Genomic DNA, 16,856 nt, shown 5'->3' with positions numbered 1-16,856 from the left:
GCAACTTTATCAACAGTTTTTAGGTAATGCTTTCTCTTATTCACAGTCTTTTTTAACCCCCCCCCCCCCCCCCCGCCTCCCCACCCCAAGAACAAGAGTGCCTCTCCTTGGATATTGACAAAATGAAGAATATAACCTTAACACACTTAAAATTAAGAGAAGAAAAAAATAATAAATAAAAATTAAAAAACAGAGGTCTGTGTACCATCCAAAATTAACAATCAACATTCTATTCCAGAGGATCCATATTCTTTACAAAGTGTATGAAAGGTTGCCATATATTTTCAAATTCTTCTACTTTGTCTTTCAAAATATATGTAATTCTTTCTAAAGGGACCCCTGACAGCATTTGTTGGAACCATTGGTTTATGCTTGGACTGTGAGTGTTTTTCCAGCGTTTAGCAATACACATTTTAGCATGAATCAAGCTGAGATTTATAAATGCCCTCTCACCTTTGTTGTAGTGATGTATTTTAGGAAATATACCTAATAAGAAAAGCTTTGGCTCCAGTGGGATCTGTTTTAAAGTAATTTTCTCTATTGTGACTTTCACCTCTTCCCAAAAAGTTTGTATACATTTGCATTCCCAAGTACAGTGGAAGAACGTTCCTTTCATTTCCATACATTTGGAGCAAACATCTGGTATATTTCTGTTATATTTATTTAAATCCGCTGGTGTTACATATGTACGCATCAACCATTTGTATTGTGTTAATTTTAGTCTCGAGTTAATTGACACCTTTTGAGCTCCAGCACAAGCAGCCTCCCATTCCTCATTTGTAATTTGTTTTTGGAGATCTTCTTTCCAAGCATTTACTTTGTATTGTGAACTTTCATTTGAATTTGACAAAAACAGATTATAAAATTCAGAAATGGCACCTTTTTTGGAACTGTCTCTCACCATGAACTTTTCTAAAATTGAGCTTGGTGGTTTATTGAGGGTCTTCTGTGTTTTCCTAACAAAGTTTCTGACCTGGAGAAATTTATAAAAATGTTTTTTGCTTAAGTCATATTTATTTTTTAATTCTTCAAATGACATCATGATATCAGAATCTGGAGAATATAAGTCCCGGATGGCGGAAAGACCCTTTGCTGCCCATATTTTAAAGGTGGCATCCGCTCTACCTGGGGTGAAGAATTTGTTCCCCCAAATTGGGCTGTATTGTGATAATGGTTGAGTTTGGTTCATGTAATTTAAGACTCTGAACCATATGTGTATCATGTGTTTAAGAATTGGGTTCTTTGTCTCTTTGCGCAGCTTTTTTGAGGTGTTTGAGTTAAGAAATAATGGGAGGGGCAGCTTTAGATCATGGGATTCCATTTCAACCCAATGAGGTGTATTTTTGACTGTAAAATGAAACATTATAGATCTAATCTGTGCAGCCCAGTGGTACCATTCAATGTTTGGACTTTTTAGTCCTCCTCTGTCAAAGGGAAGATATAGTAACGTCAGACGGAGTCTTGCTTTTTTGTTGTTCCATATAAACCTGGCGAAAAGTTTCTTTAGTTTTGAAAATAAGTCTAGAGGTGGTGGCAGGGGTATGTTTTGAAAAAGATAAATCAGTTTTGGGAGTACACTCATCTTTAATATATTTATTCTTCCCATTATTGAAATTGGTAGTGTCATCCATTTCTCTATGGAGCTGTTTATCTTTTCCATTAAAGGATCATAATTTGATTCTACTACCTGTTCTAGTCTTGGTCTGATGTTAATTCCCAGATATTTGAAATTGTCAACTACATTAAATTGGATAATTTCAGAAGTTGGATTTTTTCTTTCTTCTTCATTAAGTAATAAAATAGAGGATTTTGTTTGGTTAACCCTGTATCCAGAGACATCACCATATTTTCTGATTATTTCCATTAAAGAAGGTATTGATTTTCTTAATTGAGAGAGAAACACAATCACATCATCTGCATATAAAGCTATTTTGTGTTCAACTGAACCCACCGTGATTCCATGTAGCCCAGTGTGGGATCGTATTGCTACTGCTAGTGGTTCGATTGCCATTGTGAATAGCAAAGGTGACAATGGACACCCCTGCCTGCAGCCTTTTGTTATGTTTATTGACTGTGAAGTGTTCCTGTTAGTCAAGATTTTTGCCTTGGCATTTTTATATATGATCTGGACCCACATTTTAAAGTTGGTTCCACATCCAAATTTGTCCATAACCTTAAAAAGAAAAGGCCAATGGACCTTATCAAAGGCCTTTTCAGCATCTAGTGCCAATAAACCTGTTTCTGCTTTATTTGTGTTATAATGAATAATATTTAAAACCCTTCTCACGTTGTGAAATCCTTGCCTTCCAGATATAAAGCCATTTTGGTCTCTATCAATAATGCTTGGCAACACATTCTGTAGTCGTGTTGCCAAGAGTTTACAGATTATTTTAAGGTCAGCGTTTAACAAACTTATTGGTCTAAAATTTTCACATTTATTTGAGGGTTTTCCTGGTTTAGGTAATAGAATTATCAACGCACTGTTCATTGATGGGGGGAGATTGTTATTTCTAAATGCTTCTTGGAGCATTTCAAATATGGGTGTTATTAGTTTATTTTTAAATTCTTTATACAAATCAACTGGGAGACCATCTGGACCTGCTTTTTTTCCTGATTTGAGACTATCAATAGCATGTCCAATCTCCTCTTTGCTGATTTCCAGATTTAAAGCCTCTCTTTTGTCATCAGATATAGGTGGAATGGTTAACTGATCTAAGAAATTGTTTATGTTTTCAGTATTTTTCTCTTCTGCATTGTATAACTCACTATAGTATTCTCTAAATGCTTCATTAATTTCAGTGGGATTTACAAGAGTTGTGTCATTTGATATAATAGATGTTATTGGTGTTTTAAACTCCAATTGTTTTATCTGCCAAGCCAGCAGTTTGCCTGCCTTGTCACCTTGATCATAGAAGGATTGTTTCAGCCTTAAGAGACTTGCTGCTGCTCGACCAGCTGATTGTTTATTATATTCTGCTCTTAAAGTTGCTAACTCGTTTATCAGTTGCAAATTATTTTCTTTGTTGACCTTTTCCTGAAGCGTTTTAATCTTGTGTTCCAACTGTTGTCTCTCCCCTCTCCACTTTTTTGATTTTGAACCTGTATAGCTAATGATGTGACCTCTAAGAACCGCTTTGAAAGCTTCCCATCTTATACATGCAGACGTCTGCGCCGTGTTTAATTTGAAATACTCATCAATATGTTTTCCTATATATTTGATAAATTCTTTGTCCTGTAACCATTTATGCTGGAAATGCCACCGGGGTGGGTCTTTAATAATATTTTTATCCATATATACTAAACAACATGGAGCATGGTCTGAGATCACAATGGACTCATAAAAACACCTGTTAATTTTATGACATAATTCTAAAGAGATTAGGAAATAATCAATCCTGGAAAATGTCTTATATTTACTAGAGTAGCAGGAGTTGCCCTTATCATTAAGATTTAATTCTCTCCATATGTCTAGTAAGTTCAACTCTTTAATATAACCTTGAATAACCGTTCTGCATTTATTGTGAGATTGATCTGTTCCTGTTGATCTATCTATTTTAGGGTCTAGAGTACAGTTAAAGTCACCTGCTATGATATATTGTCCTGTGAGTGACGCTATTGTAAGAAAAACATCCTCAAAAAAATTAGCATCATCTATGTTAGGGCCATAAGCATTTACAAAACATAAATCCTCTAAAAGTAATTGACCTTGAATGATTAGATATCTTCCCCATTTATCTTTTATTATATTTTTTACTTGAAAAGGAACTGTATTACGGATTAATATCATAACTCCTCTTGCATTAGAGGAAAATGGGGCTGTAAATACACTACCTTGCCATCTTCTTTTAATACTTTTCAAATCTTTATCAAGAAGATGAGTTTCCTGCAGAAATACCACCTGACCATCCATATCTTTTATTCTGTTCATGACTTGTTTAACTTTGTTTGGATTTTGAAGACCTCTGCAGTTCCAAGAAACAAATTTAATTTTTACTTCTTGTGTCATTTTCAACTACGACATACATATTAACTTGACACTTTTTTGTAGAGAGGCACAGAAAACCCTGGATGCTTGAACATGCATCAAAACAAATCCCCTTTCCCTTTGTTTAAATAAGAAAACCCTCCTCCTCCCCCCTGAAAGTCGTCTCCCGTTATCGCCTTGGACCGTTCCACGCCTGCGAGGATCGGTCCCTCCACTCACCATCGTCTTTGTTTGAACACTGGTGCTATCTCGTGTAGTAACACTCCATGCTCTACCCTGAAATGTTCTCTAACAGATTTATTCACTGATTATTTTCCACTTATCTTCATTATCAACATGATCTTTCCCTCCCCCGTTAACTGTTGCCACAAACTTTAAAGGTATCCCCGATATTACTTGCTTATTCACTAAATAATAATACACATATATGACATCTCCGTGGGTATATATTTACGCTGTGTCCTCCTGGATATTCTCGACAAACTTCTGTGCTTCAGCTGGACTTTTGAAGGTGTGGGTGCGATCTTTGTAGGTCACCAGCAGTTTTGCAGGATGAATCAGCCCGTGCCGAATGCCCCGGTTACGCAGCTCCCGGCGCACCGGGTCAAACTGCTTCCTCAGCTGGTGAAGCCCCGTGGCTAAATCCGGGAAAAATCGAACCTGTTTTCCTTTATATTTTATGTCTTTGCTGTTTTTTGCTGCCACCGCGACCGCTTGCTTCTCCCTGTAATCTGCGAACTTCATTATTAATGTTCTCGGTGGCGCTCCAGGTTCCCTCGCTGGTCCGACCCGGTGTGCTCGCTCGATCTTCACCGTCGCTTCTCGCGCCTGCATATTTAATGCCTCCGGGATCCACTTCTCCAGGAATGTGTACGGGTCTTCTCCTTCGGCCCCCTCCGGCAGCCCGACCAGCCTCAGATTATTTTGTCTGGATCTGGTTTCCAAGTCCAGGAGTTTGTCTTCCATCCCTCTTTGTTTGGACTCCAGCGCGCTCACTTTGGCCTGTAGGCTGGCGACATCCTCTTCTGCACGTGATGTGCGCATCTCCACTTGCGAGATTCGTTCTGTGAACTCACTCATTTCTTTTTTTATATCTCCGATTGCGGTCCCGATTCCATCAAAACGAGTTGTGAACTCATCCCTCATAGCTCCAATGGCAGCCAGGATCTCATCAGCTTTGGATCTCTCCAACTCCGGGTTCCGTTCTCCTTTACCTTCAGCCATGTTGCCAGCCTCAGTTCTTTGGGAACTGCTCCGAGTTTGAAAGTCCGTCAGCTTTGGCTGGTTGTTGGTATTCGGCCTTTGTTTGTTGCCCCTCTGCATTCCTTTTATGTTCTCAAACCCCTTTACCTAAGTTTTGGGGGAGATTGGAGTATTTTCGCAGGATTTAAGTGTCGGGATAGCAGAGCAGTGACTATTGCGTCTGCTCAGGTGGTCGCCATAACCGGAAGTCTCAAATAATACTTTTAATCATCAATGTGAACAGAAGGCTTCAAATCGCGGAGATTAGCCCCGCCCACCGCGACCCGAGTAATTGGATTAAACGGGAAAAAATTTAAAATGATTACGAAAAAAATACAAAGTACAGTGGGACAAATAGTGACTCAGGTGTATTTCACTGCTCTTCGGACTGAGCCGCTGCATCTTGACTCCGCTCTGCAGTGTTTTCTTCTTTTGAATCCGCGGTGCAGGTGTGTTTGATCGGGAGAAGAACATAGTGATAGGCTGATGTCGTCGCTCTTTTTTTCTATGGGTTTTAGAGAAACTCGATATTGCAAGAAAATTTGCATGTGCGTAATATAAATTTGGTAAGCTGTTTTACGTACGTGTACATAATAAACTGCAACGTTATTGACACACAGGTAGAGAAGAAGTGGATATGTATGCTAATCGTCACGATGGGTTAAATAAAGCATCAGATCAGAGAGAAAGTTTACCTCTTACCGTCTGTTTTGGTCCAGTTGATGGAGCAAAGAAGCCAGCGCAGTGATATAGAACATTTAAGATATGTGACCTGAACTTCTTTTTTAGGCGTGGGTTATTACATTTTCATGCACACCCAACAGCCAATCAGAATCGAGAAATTACCCGGACCATGGTAATCCCTAAGTCTGGCTTTTATATGACTTTGATCATTCCTTATGTCTTTTATTATTCATCTATTTATTAATTGAGGTATTTATTTACATATTTATTTGTTTATTTATTTATCTATTTAATTATTTATTTTCTTGTAAGGACTATTATTATCTTTGTTTCTTATATGCAAATCTTTTTATTGTTATTTTACCAATGATACTTAGGTTATGTTTTAATCACTGACGTTTTTTATTTTTTAATTACTAACATTCTTATATCTTATTTTATTTTTTATCTTTTTCTATTTTTATTGTTGATATTTTATGATCATTTTTATTTTTTATTCTGATGTTTTTTTACTCCAGTGTTTCCTCTGGGGGATCCATCGTTCTTGGGCACCACCAGCTTGACCTGTAAGGCATGCCGTTGCTGTGGTGCCCGTTCTGGTTGGGCGGGCTGGGGTCCCACTCTGTGGTCTAATAGCCATGGATGGGGCCCTGGGCTGCCCTGTGTTGGGCGGGCGCTGCGGTAATGGCCCCTGTGGTCGGGCTGGGCCTTGGAATGAATGGATCCCCATGATATCGTTTCCTCACAGCAGTACCAAGCCAGACCTTCTTCAACTGCAGTTATTTGTTTCTGTTCACTGTTCTACTGGGGTAACTGGGTGGGTGGGGATGGGGGCGGGGGGTGGTGAGGGAGGGGTACCTTCTTTGTGGGATTGTCCTTTGTTTTCTGTAATGAACAACTTTCATTTTTTATGACTGTTTTATCTGTTTTTATGTTAAGCGCTTTGTGTTTTTAACCAAAATGAAAGGCGCTATATAAATAAATAAAGTTTGAGTTTGAGTTTGAGTGTCAATGGGTGTGTGATTGTTGGCCTGCGACAGACTGGTGACCTTTCCAGGATGTCCCCTGCCTTAGCCCAGAAGTGCCCGGGGGCTCCGGCAGCCCCGTGACCCCGAAAGGGACAAAACAGTTAAGAAGATGAATGAATGAGAGAAGAAGAAGGATTTAATTAAACTTCATGGAAACAGGGTTATGTTTAATAAAAATGATCGCCTACATTTCCTCCAGTGGCGGCTACTGGTATGTCAGGGAGGGGAAGCTGATCATAAAATTGTCTATTTATTTAAAAGTAAATTCTGCCCTACGTTCCTTTTCAAGAAAATGGTCTGTGACCCTGTCGTACCAACTACGAGTTTTTTCGAGTGACTTGACCCGTGTCCTCTCAATGGCCAGCAGAGCTAGGCTGCTGTCATGTGATATCCTAGGCACTTTAACGTTGGGAGTTGGGTCATCTAGACCCACAAGGCAGTGCGCTGAACCTTTTTTCTTCAATGATTTGTGATCTTCACTGGTGTCCATGGATTACATGAAATCCTTCCACCTTAATCCACCTTTGACATGGTAGGAATAACACGTCAATGTAAGGGTGGGGTCATCTAAGATAGCACAAGGGTTAACCCTTGCTCCTTGGCACTTTAACATTAGGAGTTGGGTCATCTAGACCCACTAGACCCGGGGTCGGCAACCCGCAGCTTAGGAGTCGCATGCGGGTCTTTAACGCTGCCATAGTGGCTCCCTGGAGCATTTTCAAAAATGTTTGAAAATGTAAAAAGATGGGGGAGAGAAATATATTTTTTGTTTTAATATGGTTTCTGTAGGAGGAAAACCAAGACACAAACATTCTTTACGTTTTCCAATGCTGTAAGAATGTGTAGAATAAATGTTGTAACGCCCAGCAGGTACGTCACTTGCAGCGGGAAATACGTGAGCAGGGTTGTCAATAATTTGAACTGTCAGTCAACTGGCTGCACTGGAGAACTTTCTGTGTTCCACACACCGCACTACTCCGAACAGTCTCAGAGAGGAGGAGGCAGAAAGAGAAGCTGAAAGCGCAGTCTCCTTTCCAGCATTATAAGCACATTTATTTTGAACACACACCACATTGAACATTGCACAGGGTCATCAACCTCTCCCCCTCCCACACTCATGGTGCAACATAAAGAAACAACATAACAGGAAGAATAAACTAAGGTGGAACAACAAAACTGCCATATGAAAAGAAACTTGGGCAAACAGAAACGCTCATGCTGAGCCCTAATTAGATCAGGAGATCACATCCCACAATCCCCTGCTGCTAACAGACCTAAAATGCACATGACCGCCACTACAATATTAAATTTCAACATTTCTGTCAACGAAGATTTACGTCATAGCCTGCGACCAGCAGGGCATTTTTTTTTTTACTTTAAACTTTTAGCAGACTGCTAGGCAGGTGGCTGATGTAAATCGAACCACCGTCAGTTCCGTGCATTGCTTGATGAAGTTGAAAGCGAATATTCTGATCTGCTACACAACAAGGACCGATGGCTGTCCAGAGGCCTGTTGCACAAAAGTAGAATTAAGACATCCGGGATAAATGACTCAGCTGAGCTCAATAAAGCCAAAACATGTGCGTCCAGACTTAATTGGTTGCACAAAGACCAAGCCAAGGTGAGCAGACACGGATTCATTAAGCCAGGTTAAACCAATCCTGGATAGGTGCACGCTCACAGCTCACTCAAATAGACCCCGCCACAGATCACAGATTAACTGATTTACCATGTCAACTAGAGCCGCGTACCTTTCCCCGTCGGAAGCACAAATCCTCATGGAGGCATACGAAGAGGTAAAAGATATAATTAAGAAGAAAGGCAACACTGCCACAGTGATAAAGCACACTCAAAAAAAGGAAATTACAGCCAATTAAGTTTACAAAAATGTTACTTGTCATTTCAACCAGAAAATTTTGTGTTTGTAAATCTTACGTGAATGAATCATGTCGATCGTACATAAAAATAATCCATTTAAAAGTTACTAATTTCAGTCATGTTGAGTCAATATGATACCATTAAATTGGATACATTAGTAATCGCAAGGAATTGTGGGATACCATTTTCTTTGTCTATCTGGGCAGATTGGGGTCTAAGTGTGAGTTTTTGTTCATGGGTTTTATTGTCTAGCTTTTTTACTCTGTTTTAACTAGTGATTTAAACTGTTATGTTTATTTTTTTTCTGCACCATGAGTTAGAGTGTGGGAGAGGATGATGACCAACCCCCTTGTGCGGCAAAAATGTTAATGTTCTGATACTTAAGACAGAATTCGCGGTATTTGAGGTCCTGTCTTGTGATGTGGGACTTCACTGCGTAAATCATGTCTTTGATATAAAAATTAAAAGTCCCATTGGATGTAATTTGTGGGAAACATTATCAATGTCAAATGTATAAATAAAACTAAAGCAAAAAATAAAAATTTAAGTTAGATCAACATAAATTGTGTTGGGTAGTCATACAAATTTAAATTGAATAAACTTAATTCAATGAGGTGTGACCAATTGAAGTGATTCAATTAAGTTGGATCAACTTCTTTCTTTTGAGAGTGAGCAACAACATTAATTTAAAGTTGGGTCCAACTGCAGTATTTAGATTGAATCAACTTAAATTTATTAGTTTGAACCTAAGTAAATTAAGTTGACCCAACCTAAATACATTAAGTAGGACCAATATAATTCAGTTTTGTTCAAGTAACGCTATCTAATCATGTGGAAATTATTTCCATAATTTTTTTATGTTCATTCAAAGTGAACGTTTTTTGAGTGTAGTTTACCTGCTTTGTTTTGTCCTTATTCAGTAAAGGAACATAATGTTATACATTGTGTTTTTATATTCATATTGAATGTGTATTTGTTTATATGACAGAGTTCTAGGGCCTGAAGGAATTTATATTCTTTGGTAATTTCATTAGGGTTGTCAGTCTTAAATTTTTATTACATTGAAGATAAGTCATTTGCTGAAGTGTGTGCTTTAACATCCTTTCAACTCTGAAGTTGCTTCCTATAGTTGCATATGTGAGAGGTTTCAGGAATGCAGCTCCAACCTCCAACCCCCTCCAGGAGAAAACAGTCTTTGATCTTCTAAGACCATCTGGAAGCCTTAACTGTAGATCTGACATGGACCAGAATTAAATTATCTCCAGGGTTCAATTCTAATCATGGGAAACCCTGAAGGTGCCAACTCGCATGAGAAGAACAAACAGTTGGGACTGACTGCCTGTGGAGAAGGATCCGGGCGACTGTGCTGGACCCCCATGGGGACACAGTTGGTGGTCGGACAGAGGTCCGTCTGTGAAATAACCCCCCTGGACGTTTGAAGCAGGAAGCAAGGACCAAAAGCTGTAATTCCAAATATGGACTGACGGAGGAAGGCAGGCTCCCTGCCAGCCAATCCGAGCATCCAGAGGAGGAGTCTGGACGCCATGCTGTGTTACGGAGGAGGAGGCTGAAACCGAGATGTTAAAACAGCTGGACGGAGGAACTTTCGCTGTTCCCAACAGGCTGACACGTTAAGACGTTTGTAATTCGGCGCTGTGTAAGCTCTGAAACTTTGGGAACCCAGATGATCTGTTTTATTTTGTTTTACTCTGTTTTTAGAAATATTGTTAGGGAATAAATTTGTTAAACTTAATCCGGTTGAATCCCGTGGTTTTCTCCTTCTCGACTTTATTGAACATGCAACAAGGAAAGTAATCTCAAAGCGACAGATTATATTTCCAACAGGCCCCACTGAGGAAAAAGGATAAAGTCATAAATTTATAAGGCTGGTTCTTTCTGCAGAAAAGCAACATATTCTTTTTACAGTTTTGATAGTTATGACAATGTGATACTTCATATTCTGGCACATCAGCATGTCTTCGTTTATGAAACCATACTGAGGTACAATTTCACGAAATGTCCCACATCTGTCATTTTAACAACTGTCCTCCTTTAAAACACCTGGTTACAATATTATGACTTGTCTTTTTTTCCCTCTGTGGCCCTAATATTCTATCATTTTATATATAGCCTTATAGTCTATGGGAAACTGTAAATTATCTAATGATCGCAACATCATCTAAAACATTATTTATCCAAAATGATTGAAATTAATGATCACTAACATTTAAATAATGACAGTGGGTCTAGTTATATGTGATAATGTATAGTGAGCAGTGAAATAACTATTGGTTTCCATTTGTGGCGACTGCTGACTGACATTAGGGATGAGATTAAATAGATCCTGGAATTTAGCCTGGTCTGGAGCAGGCTAGCTCCATAGAATTAATCTCCATGGTAATTTATACCATAGCATATCCTCCTGCCCCCTATCCAGCTTTAGTGCAACCGGATTGGGGATTTATTGAGCCAGGATCACCAAGATATCCTGGCTTGATCCCTTATCCTACTTTTGTGCAACAGGCCCCAGGGGTGACGTTTAGCGTCACTTTGTCGTCTGTTTCGAACACTTGAAAACATTCCTGAAAAGCAAACACCTGAACTACCCGCAACTGGAAGATACTGAGTGGCTCGAAAAGCTGCACTTTTTGGTGGATATGACTGTGACAAGCCACCTAAATGAGCTGAATAAAAGTCTCCAGGCGCCGCAAATGCTTGAAGCTGTTTTGTCATTCGAGCGCATGCTGACTGTCTTTGCCAGAGATGTACAGCGAAAGAAGAGGACACTGCTGCGTTTTACCCTTGCACTGACTTGCTTGGAATTTGCTCAGAAATCAAACTTAACTGTATTAATTTGATTTTATATACTTTACCTTTTCAAAAGCTGCTGTTGTTTTCTTTTTTATAAACGCAGGCTGCGTTTTATTGCCCTCTATTTAGTTCCCAGAGAGGGGCACGTCACGCACGTTCCATTTTGTTGCTTTTTGTTCGAATCCTCACAATAAAAATGACATCAAAAATCGGATTTCTTTATTACATTTCTTTAATTTTATCAAAGCAATGAAACATAATTCATTGATATTGTAATGAAGTTAAACTTGCACAACAGAGCAGTCACATGACTTCTCCGCAGAATGCACTGCAGGGCAAATAAACATTTAATCATTAATGCTCATTATGTATTTGTAGCAACTTAGTCATTTTGATAGTAGGTCAATATAGCTAATATAGATACATATTGGATGTGTTGCCTTCGGAGCCAGTTTAGCTCGTGCTGGTTTGCGGCGCCTTCCGTCCGTGAAACCCGGGTTCGACTCCGGGCTGCTCCCTGTTCCCTTCTCTACCTCTGCCGGTTCCAAGCCCGGTTTGAGAAGGTTGCGTCAGGAAGGGCATCCGGCGTAAAACATTGCCAAATTTACCATGCGACTCGTTCGCTGTGGCGACCCCTGATGGGAGAAGCCGAAAGTGGAAGATTGGATGTGTTGCCTTCATTGTAAGGCTTAAATAGGGCTTTTAATATTTTCCAGACATAGTTTTTTGTTTTTTTTCGTCCAATTTGGCTCTTTCAACATTTTAGGTTGCCGACCCCTGCATTAGACAGTGCGCTGAACCTTTTTTCTTCAATGATTTGTGATCTTCACTGGTGTCCATGGATTACATGAAATCTTTCCATCTTTATCCACCTTTGTCATGGTAGGGAGAACTCGTCAATGTAAGGGTGGGGTCATCTAAGATAGCACAAGGGTTAAACGGCCTTGGCCCATCGTGTCACGGGTGTTTCTACACCTACAGATGTAGCTCCAATTGTTGCCACTTATGAGAACAGTTTGTAAAGCTGAGGCATTGCACTGTCCAACTCCATGTCTTTAAGGAACACCAAGTAATCACACAGCTTTCCCCTGTTACCCTGCAAGTCCTGATCTGAATACAGGACTTGAAGTTCTGACCTCAGTCTTCCTAAATCAAGTGATGGCCATAACCTTTCAGGAAACTTTGGAAGGCCTCCTCTGGAAGTACCTGTCTCATGTCATCAAATTTCCCTGGATTGACTAATTCGAAGAAGAGCATGCTTTCCAAATTTGAAAAACGTAGAGGAATCTGCTCCAAGATGTTATCAAGGATGGCCATGTACAGATTTCTGTATCGCACTTGGGAATCCTGCAATTGGGTCAGACAGCGCTTTCTCATGGGCTCATCTCGTGGGTCTGATGTGAGATCTGCTGTTTTGGCATAAAGACCACATCAGTTTCAGAGAAGATTTGTTCATATGTGTACAAATTGAACACAAACTCAATATTGTGCGCAGTTTCCCCCACGACACTAGTCTAGCCTACTAACGTTAAATGAAGGAATGAATGAATGAATGAAGGAATTCATGAATGAACGATCTAAAAAAAAATTAAACTCTGTAAAACTGAAACAAGGAATGTGGTGTATAATTGTGTAAAATGTATAATGAAAATCAAGCAATTTCGCCAGGCAAATATCAAAGAAATAGGTTGTAGCAGTTTTTATTTCAACTGAAATTGAGAAATCCGCGATGGGATTCAGTGATTCCTTATAGTACAGAATCGCTGTCAGTCAAAAGGAGATGCAGTCTTTCAACAGACCCTCCAATCATCACGCAGAAGCTCGGAGTCCGGGCCAGCCCACTCCCCATTCACCCCCAGAAACGCTGAGCGTCCATGGGCTGGACATAATCGCAGCGTTTATCCAATGACCGTCTAGTTTCGAAGCGCTGAAAAAGCAGCCCCATTGAAGTCAATGGACGCTGGGCTCCTATAGAGAAAGGCACTGTGATGCAGCGGGAACGTATGAGAAGGAAATCGAGTCAGCCGACCTGCTATATGTAACTGATTCTGAACGAACTCGTCTTTGAGATGAGCGTTTTCTAACGCATTTTTAGTCAATAAAATGTATGTACAATAGTACATATTTGACCATTAATTCTGTGACATTATAAAGGAAGCCGAGCTTCCCTTGCAGTCTTAAAGAAATCGCCACTGATTTCCTCAAATTCATGATGAGTGTTTTTTTTTTTTAAATGAAACCGAAAGTTATTCCCTGGAACATGTTGGACAAGTCACTCTTAGATTTTTCCCCCCGTAGTGATGGTTTTACACATTTTCTTCGGTGTAATATCCAATCAGTGTGTGGGAGTTAATTTGTGGTTGTGGTCCCTATAACAGACTGGTTACCTGATGTTCTCCAACTTCATCCAACAGTAGCTGGGTTTCAGTGATTCAGCAGGTTCTAAAGATGGATGGATGGGTTTATACCTCTAAATAAATTTGTTGTTTGAATAAAAATAAGGCAAAATCTAGGCTTTGACTAATTTTGGGGTTATCCATAATTATTATGAGAATAGGTTGTCATATCCAAATAAAAAAAAAAAAATATTCTTTAGCTATAACAAATATAATTTTATTTGCAAGAAAAAAAGTGCAAATAGATCAGTCAGTACAGTTGATTAAGCCACTGTTCTCTAGGGGTGTAACGGTACACGCAGTTGGACCGAATCGTTTCGGTACGGCAACTTTGGTTCGGATCACTTTTGTACCATTTCGTTTTTTTTTTTTTTTGTTTATTTATCTTTCCCCCCCAAATGTTTAAAATAATTAATGTTTAAAACTTTGCGCCGAGGTAGAACTAATGTTTACCGTGAGTTTCCGCCGAGATGCTTAATGGTGTCTGGTATTTAGGACCGTGCTGGCGCAATTCTAACTAAGCAAGCCCGTATTTCACAATTGCATGGCTACAATCCTAACTGAGCAGTGATCTTGCTCGGTCAGATCCTTTTTGCGCGCTCGCCTGGATTTACTGTGTGGTCATATCCTTTTTGCGCGCTCACATAGATTTACTGTGCAGTCAGATCCTTTTTGCGCGCTCACCTGGATTTACGCTCAGTGTTAAGGGGGTGTTTTTGTCACTTGTGAGGCGGTGTTCAGGGGTGTGTTTGTCACTTGGGGGCAAGAACCTTTCTGGTTGATCTGATTGGCTAAAATTTGCATGTCAAGCAGCGGGGCGGGACTTTCATTTTGGGTCTTTAATAGAAAAGGAACGGCGGCTGTAACGTGGATTAAAAGCATTAAAACTGCAACAAATGCAGTGAATTTCACATGAGAAAAATTTACAGCACAAAAAAATCCGCTGCACTTTCTTACCTCGGTTTTGGGTCGTTGGTTAATGTTTTAATTCACGTTACAAAGGCTGGCTGCTAAGGGACCGTCAACAAAGTGCAACCTCTGTGAACTGTGAAACACCATTCTGTAAAAATCAATAATCTCACCAAAAATAACAAATGTCTATATTTATATGAACTGGTAATGAAGACTCATCAGCATATTCGTGTTACAATAAATATTTTGGAGGAAAGTCCATCTTTATTTTATGTTGTTGCATATACTTTTTCAGATTTTAATAGATTTGAATCATGACTAAAGTTATCAGTAGTTATAAAGATACTGAAGCTACTGTCACAAATCCTTCTGTACGGAGGTCGTAAACTTTTGCTTTTGGTTGAGATGTACTGTACAAATGTAAAAAATAAATGTGCATAAACAATATAAAAACCCATTTGTAATAGAACTAAACCTTTTCTGTAACATGTTGTGAGTTTAATTTAAAGTGCGTTATTTCCTTTAATACCTTGCAGGAGCATATAGCACAGTGGTCAAAATTTGGCTTCCAGTCTTCTCCGTTGCGTCTGATTCCTTCTTCCTGTGGACAGACGCCACTGCAACCCGGACCAGATACGCACACGCAGTCATAGCCTCCGGGTAGGTTCACGCATACACTGTCATTCCAGCAGGTGTGTGTCTGCAAACTGCACTCATCAATGTCTGAAGGACACAAAAAAAGAAGACACAATCAGAAAGGTTAGTTTTTACAATTAAATAATGATTCTCTGTATTACACTTCTTAAAATATTAAAATCAGAAGTCAAATTTAAACTCAGTCAGATAAGCCATAATTCAGAAAAAATAAGACAAACTCCAACTGGTACATTTGCAAATATGTATGTATTGTATTTATATATAAAAAAATTCCATGACTCTCTTTTTTTAGGAAGTTCATGTAAGTTTGTAAATAAAAAACTCACAATGCTGTTGTGTGGTATTAGTTACGCCAATAACTTTATACTAAGAGATAAATATATGCATAATTATGGCCCTGACTGACTGCAAGGACCATATTGTTTTTGCAGTTGGAACGACGACTTCGCCGCCTTTCACCGAGAATGTGACCCCCGCCGCATACTTGAAAAGTCACCAAAACGTGCACACACCTGGGATAAATTGCGAATGAATTTTCCACAAAGTCAACGTCACCCCCCCGAAGACGATGACATCACGGCCAGCGATCCCGTCAAAAAAATGAATGGGCCGAAAATCGCGTATGAGGCCAAACAAAATGTACTTCAGAATACAGTTGCGAAACCAAAACACACGTTTCGGGGATATCCCAAAGAAGTTTTGAAATCATTACACACACATGCCACCAGCATGATTCTACAACTACCAAAGAAGTTTCGTTGACCTTTGACCTTGGGAAGAGGCAGCCATCTTGATTTTTTTTTTAAAAAGCACCTTTAGTAACGTATAGAAACGAAAACTCGTCCTAGGGATTTTTATCGATCTTCCTGAAACTTTTCGGGCATCAATGGCAAGCTACTGTGGACAAAATGTTGGAATTAGAAGTTGTAGATTTTGAAAGGCGTGCGTGTGGCGAATTTGCAACCGTCGCCGTTTTAGCTAGCTTGCACATATTTTATCGGAATGTTGTGAAAATGAAATATGCGATCCCCTGGCCCACACTGAACAAAATGATGTCACATATGACAAAATCGATAAAGGAATGTGGGCAGGGGAAACAAAAAACGATCGCAAAAAAAAGTGCTGGCTCGGCTAGCATCGTCTAACGAAACCCAGATAACTTTGTCGGATATATCCAAACAAAATTTTGAAAGAATTACGTGAAGGCGACACGACCTAGGGTTTGGCGGCCATTTTGTGCCAAAATCTGCCATTTGAGATTTT

At 39.5% G+C, this 16,856-nt stretch overlaps 1 protein-coding gene across 1 annotated transcript in view; it reads right to left on the bottom strand.

Moving 5' to 3' along the window:
• Positions 1-16,856, bottom strand: part of nell1 (neural EGFL like 1) — a 507,083-nt gene that overhangs the window by 19,819 nt on the left and 470,408 nt on the right. Inside the window, exon 17 of the mRNA XM_023952325.1 lies at positions 15,466-15,659. Within this exon, the coding sequence (XP_023808093.1) occupies positions 15,466-15,659 (194 nt within the window). The remainder of the gene's footprint in view (positions 1-15,465; positions 15,660-16,856) is intronic.

The sequence above is a fragment of the Oryzias latipes genome, chromosome 3 (assembly GCF_002234675.1).
Source record: "Oryzias latipes chromosome 3, ASM223467v1".
Taxonomy (NCBI): domain Eukaryota; kingdom Metazoa; phylum Chordata; class Actinopteri; order Beloniformes; family Adrianichthyidae; genus Oryzias; species Oryzias latipes.
Note: the sequence above shows the minus strand (reverse complement) of the source record. Positions and strands in the feature narration are given on the sequence as shown.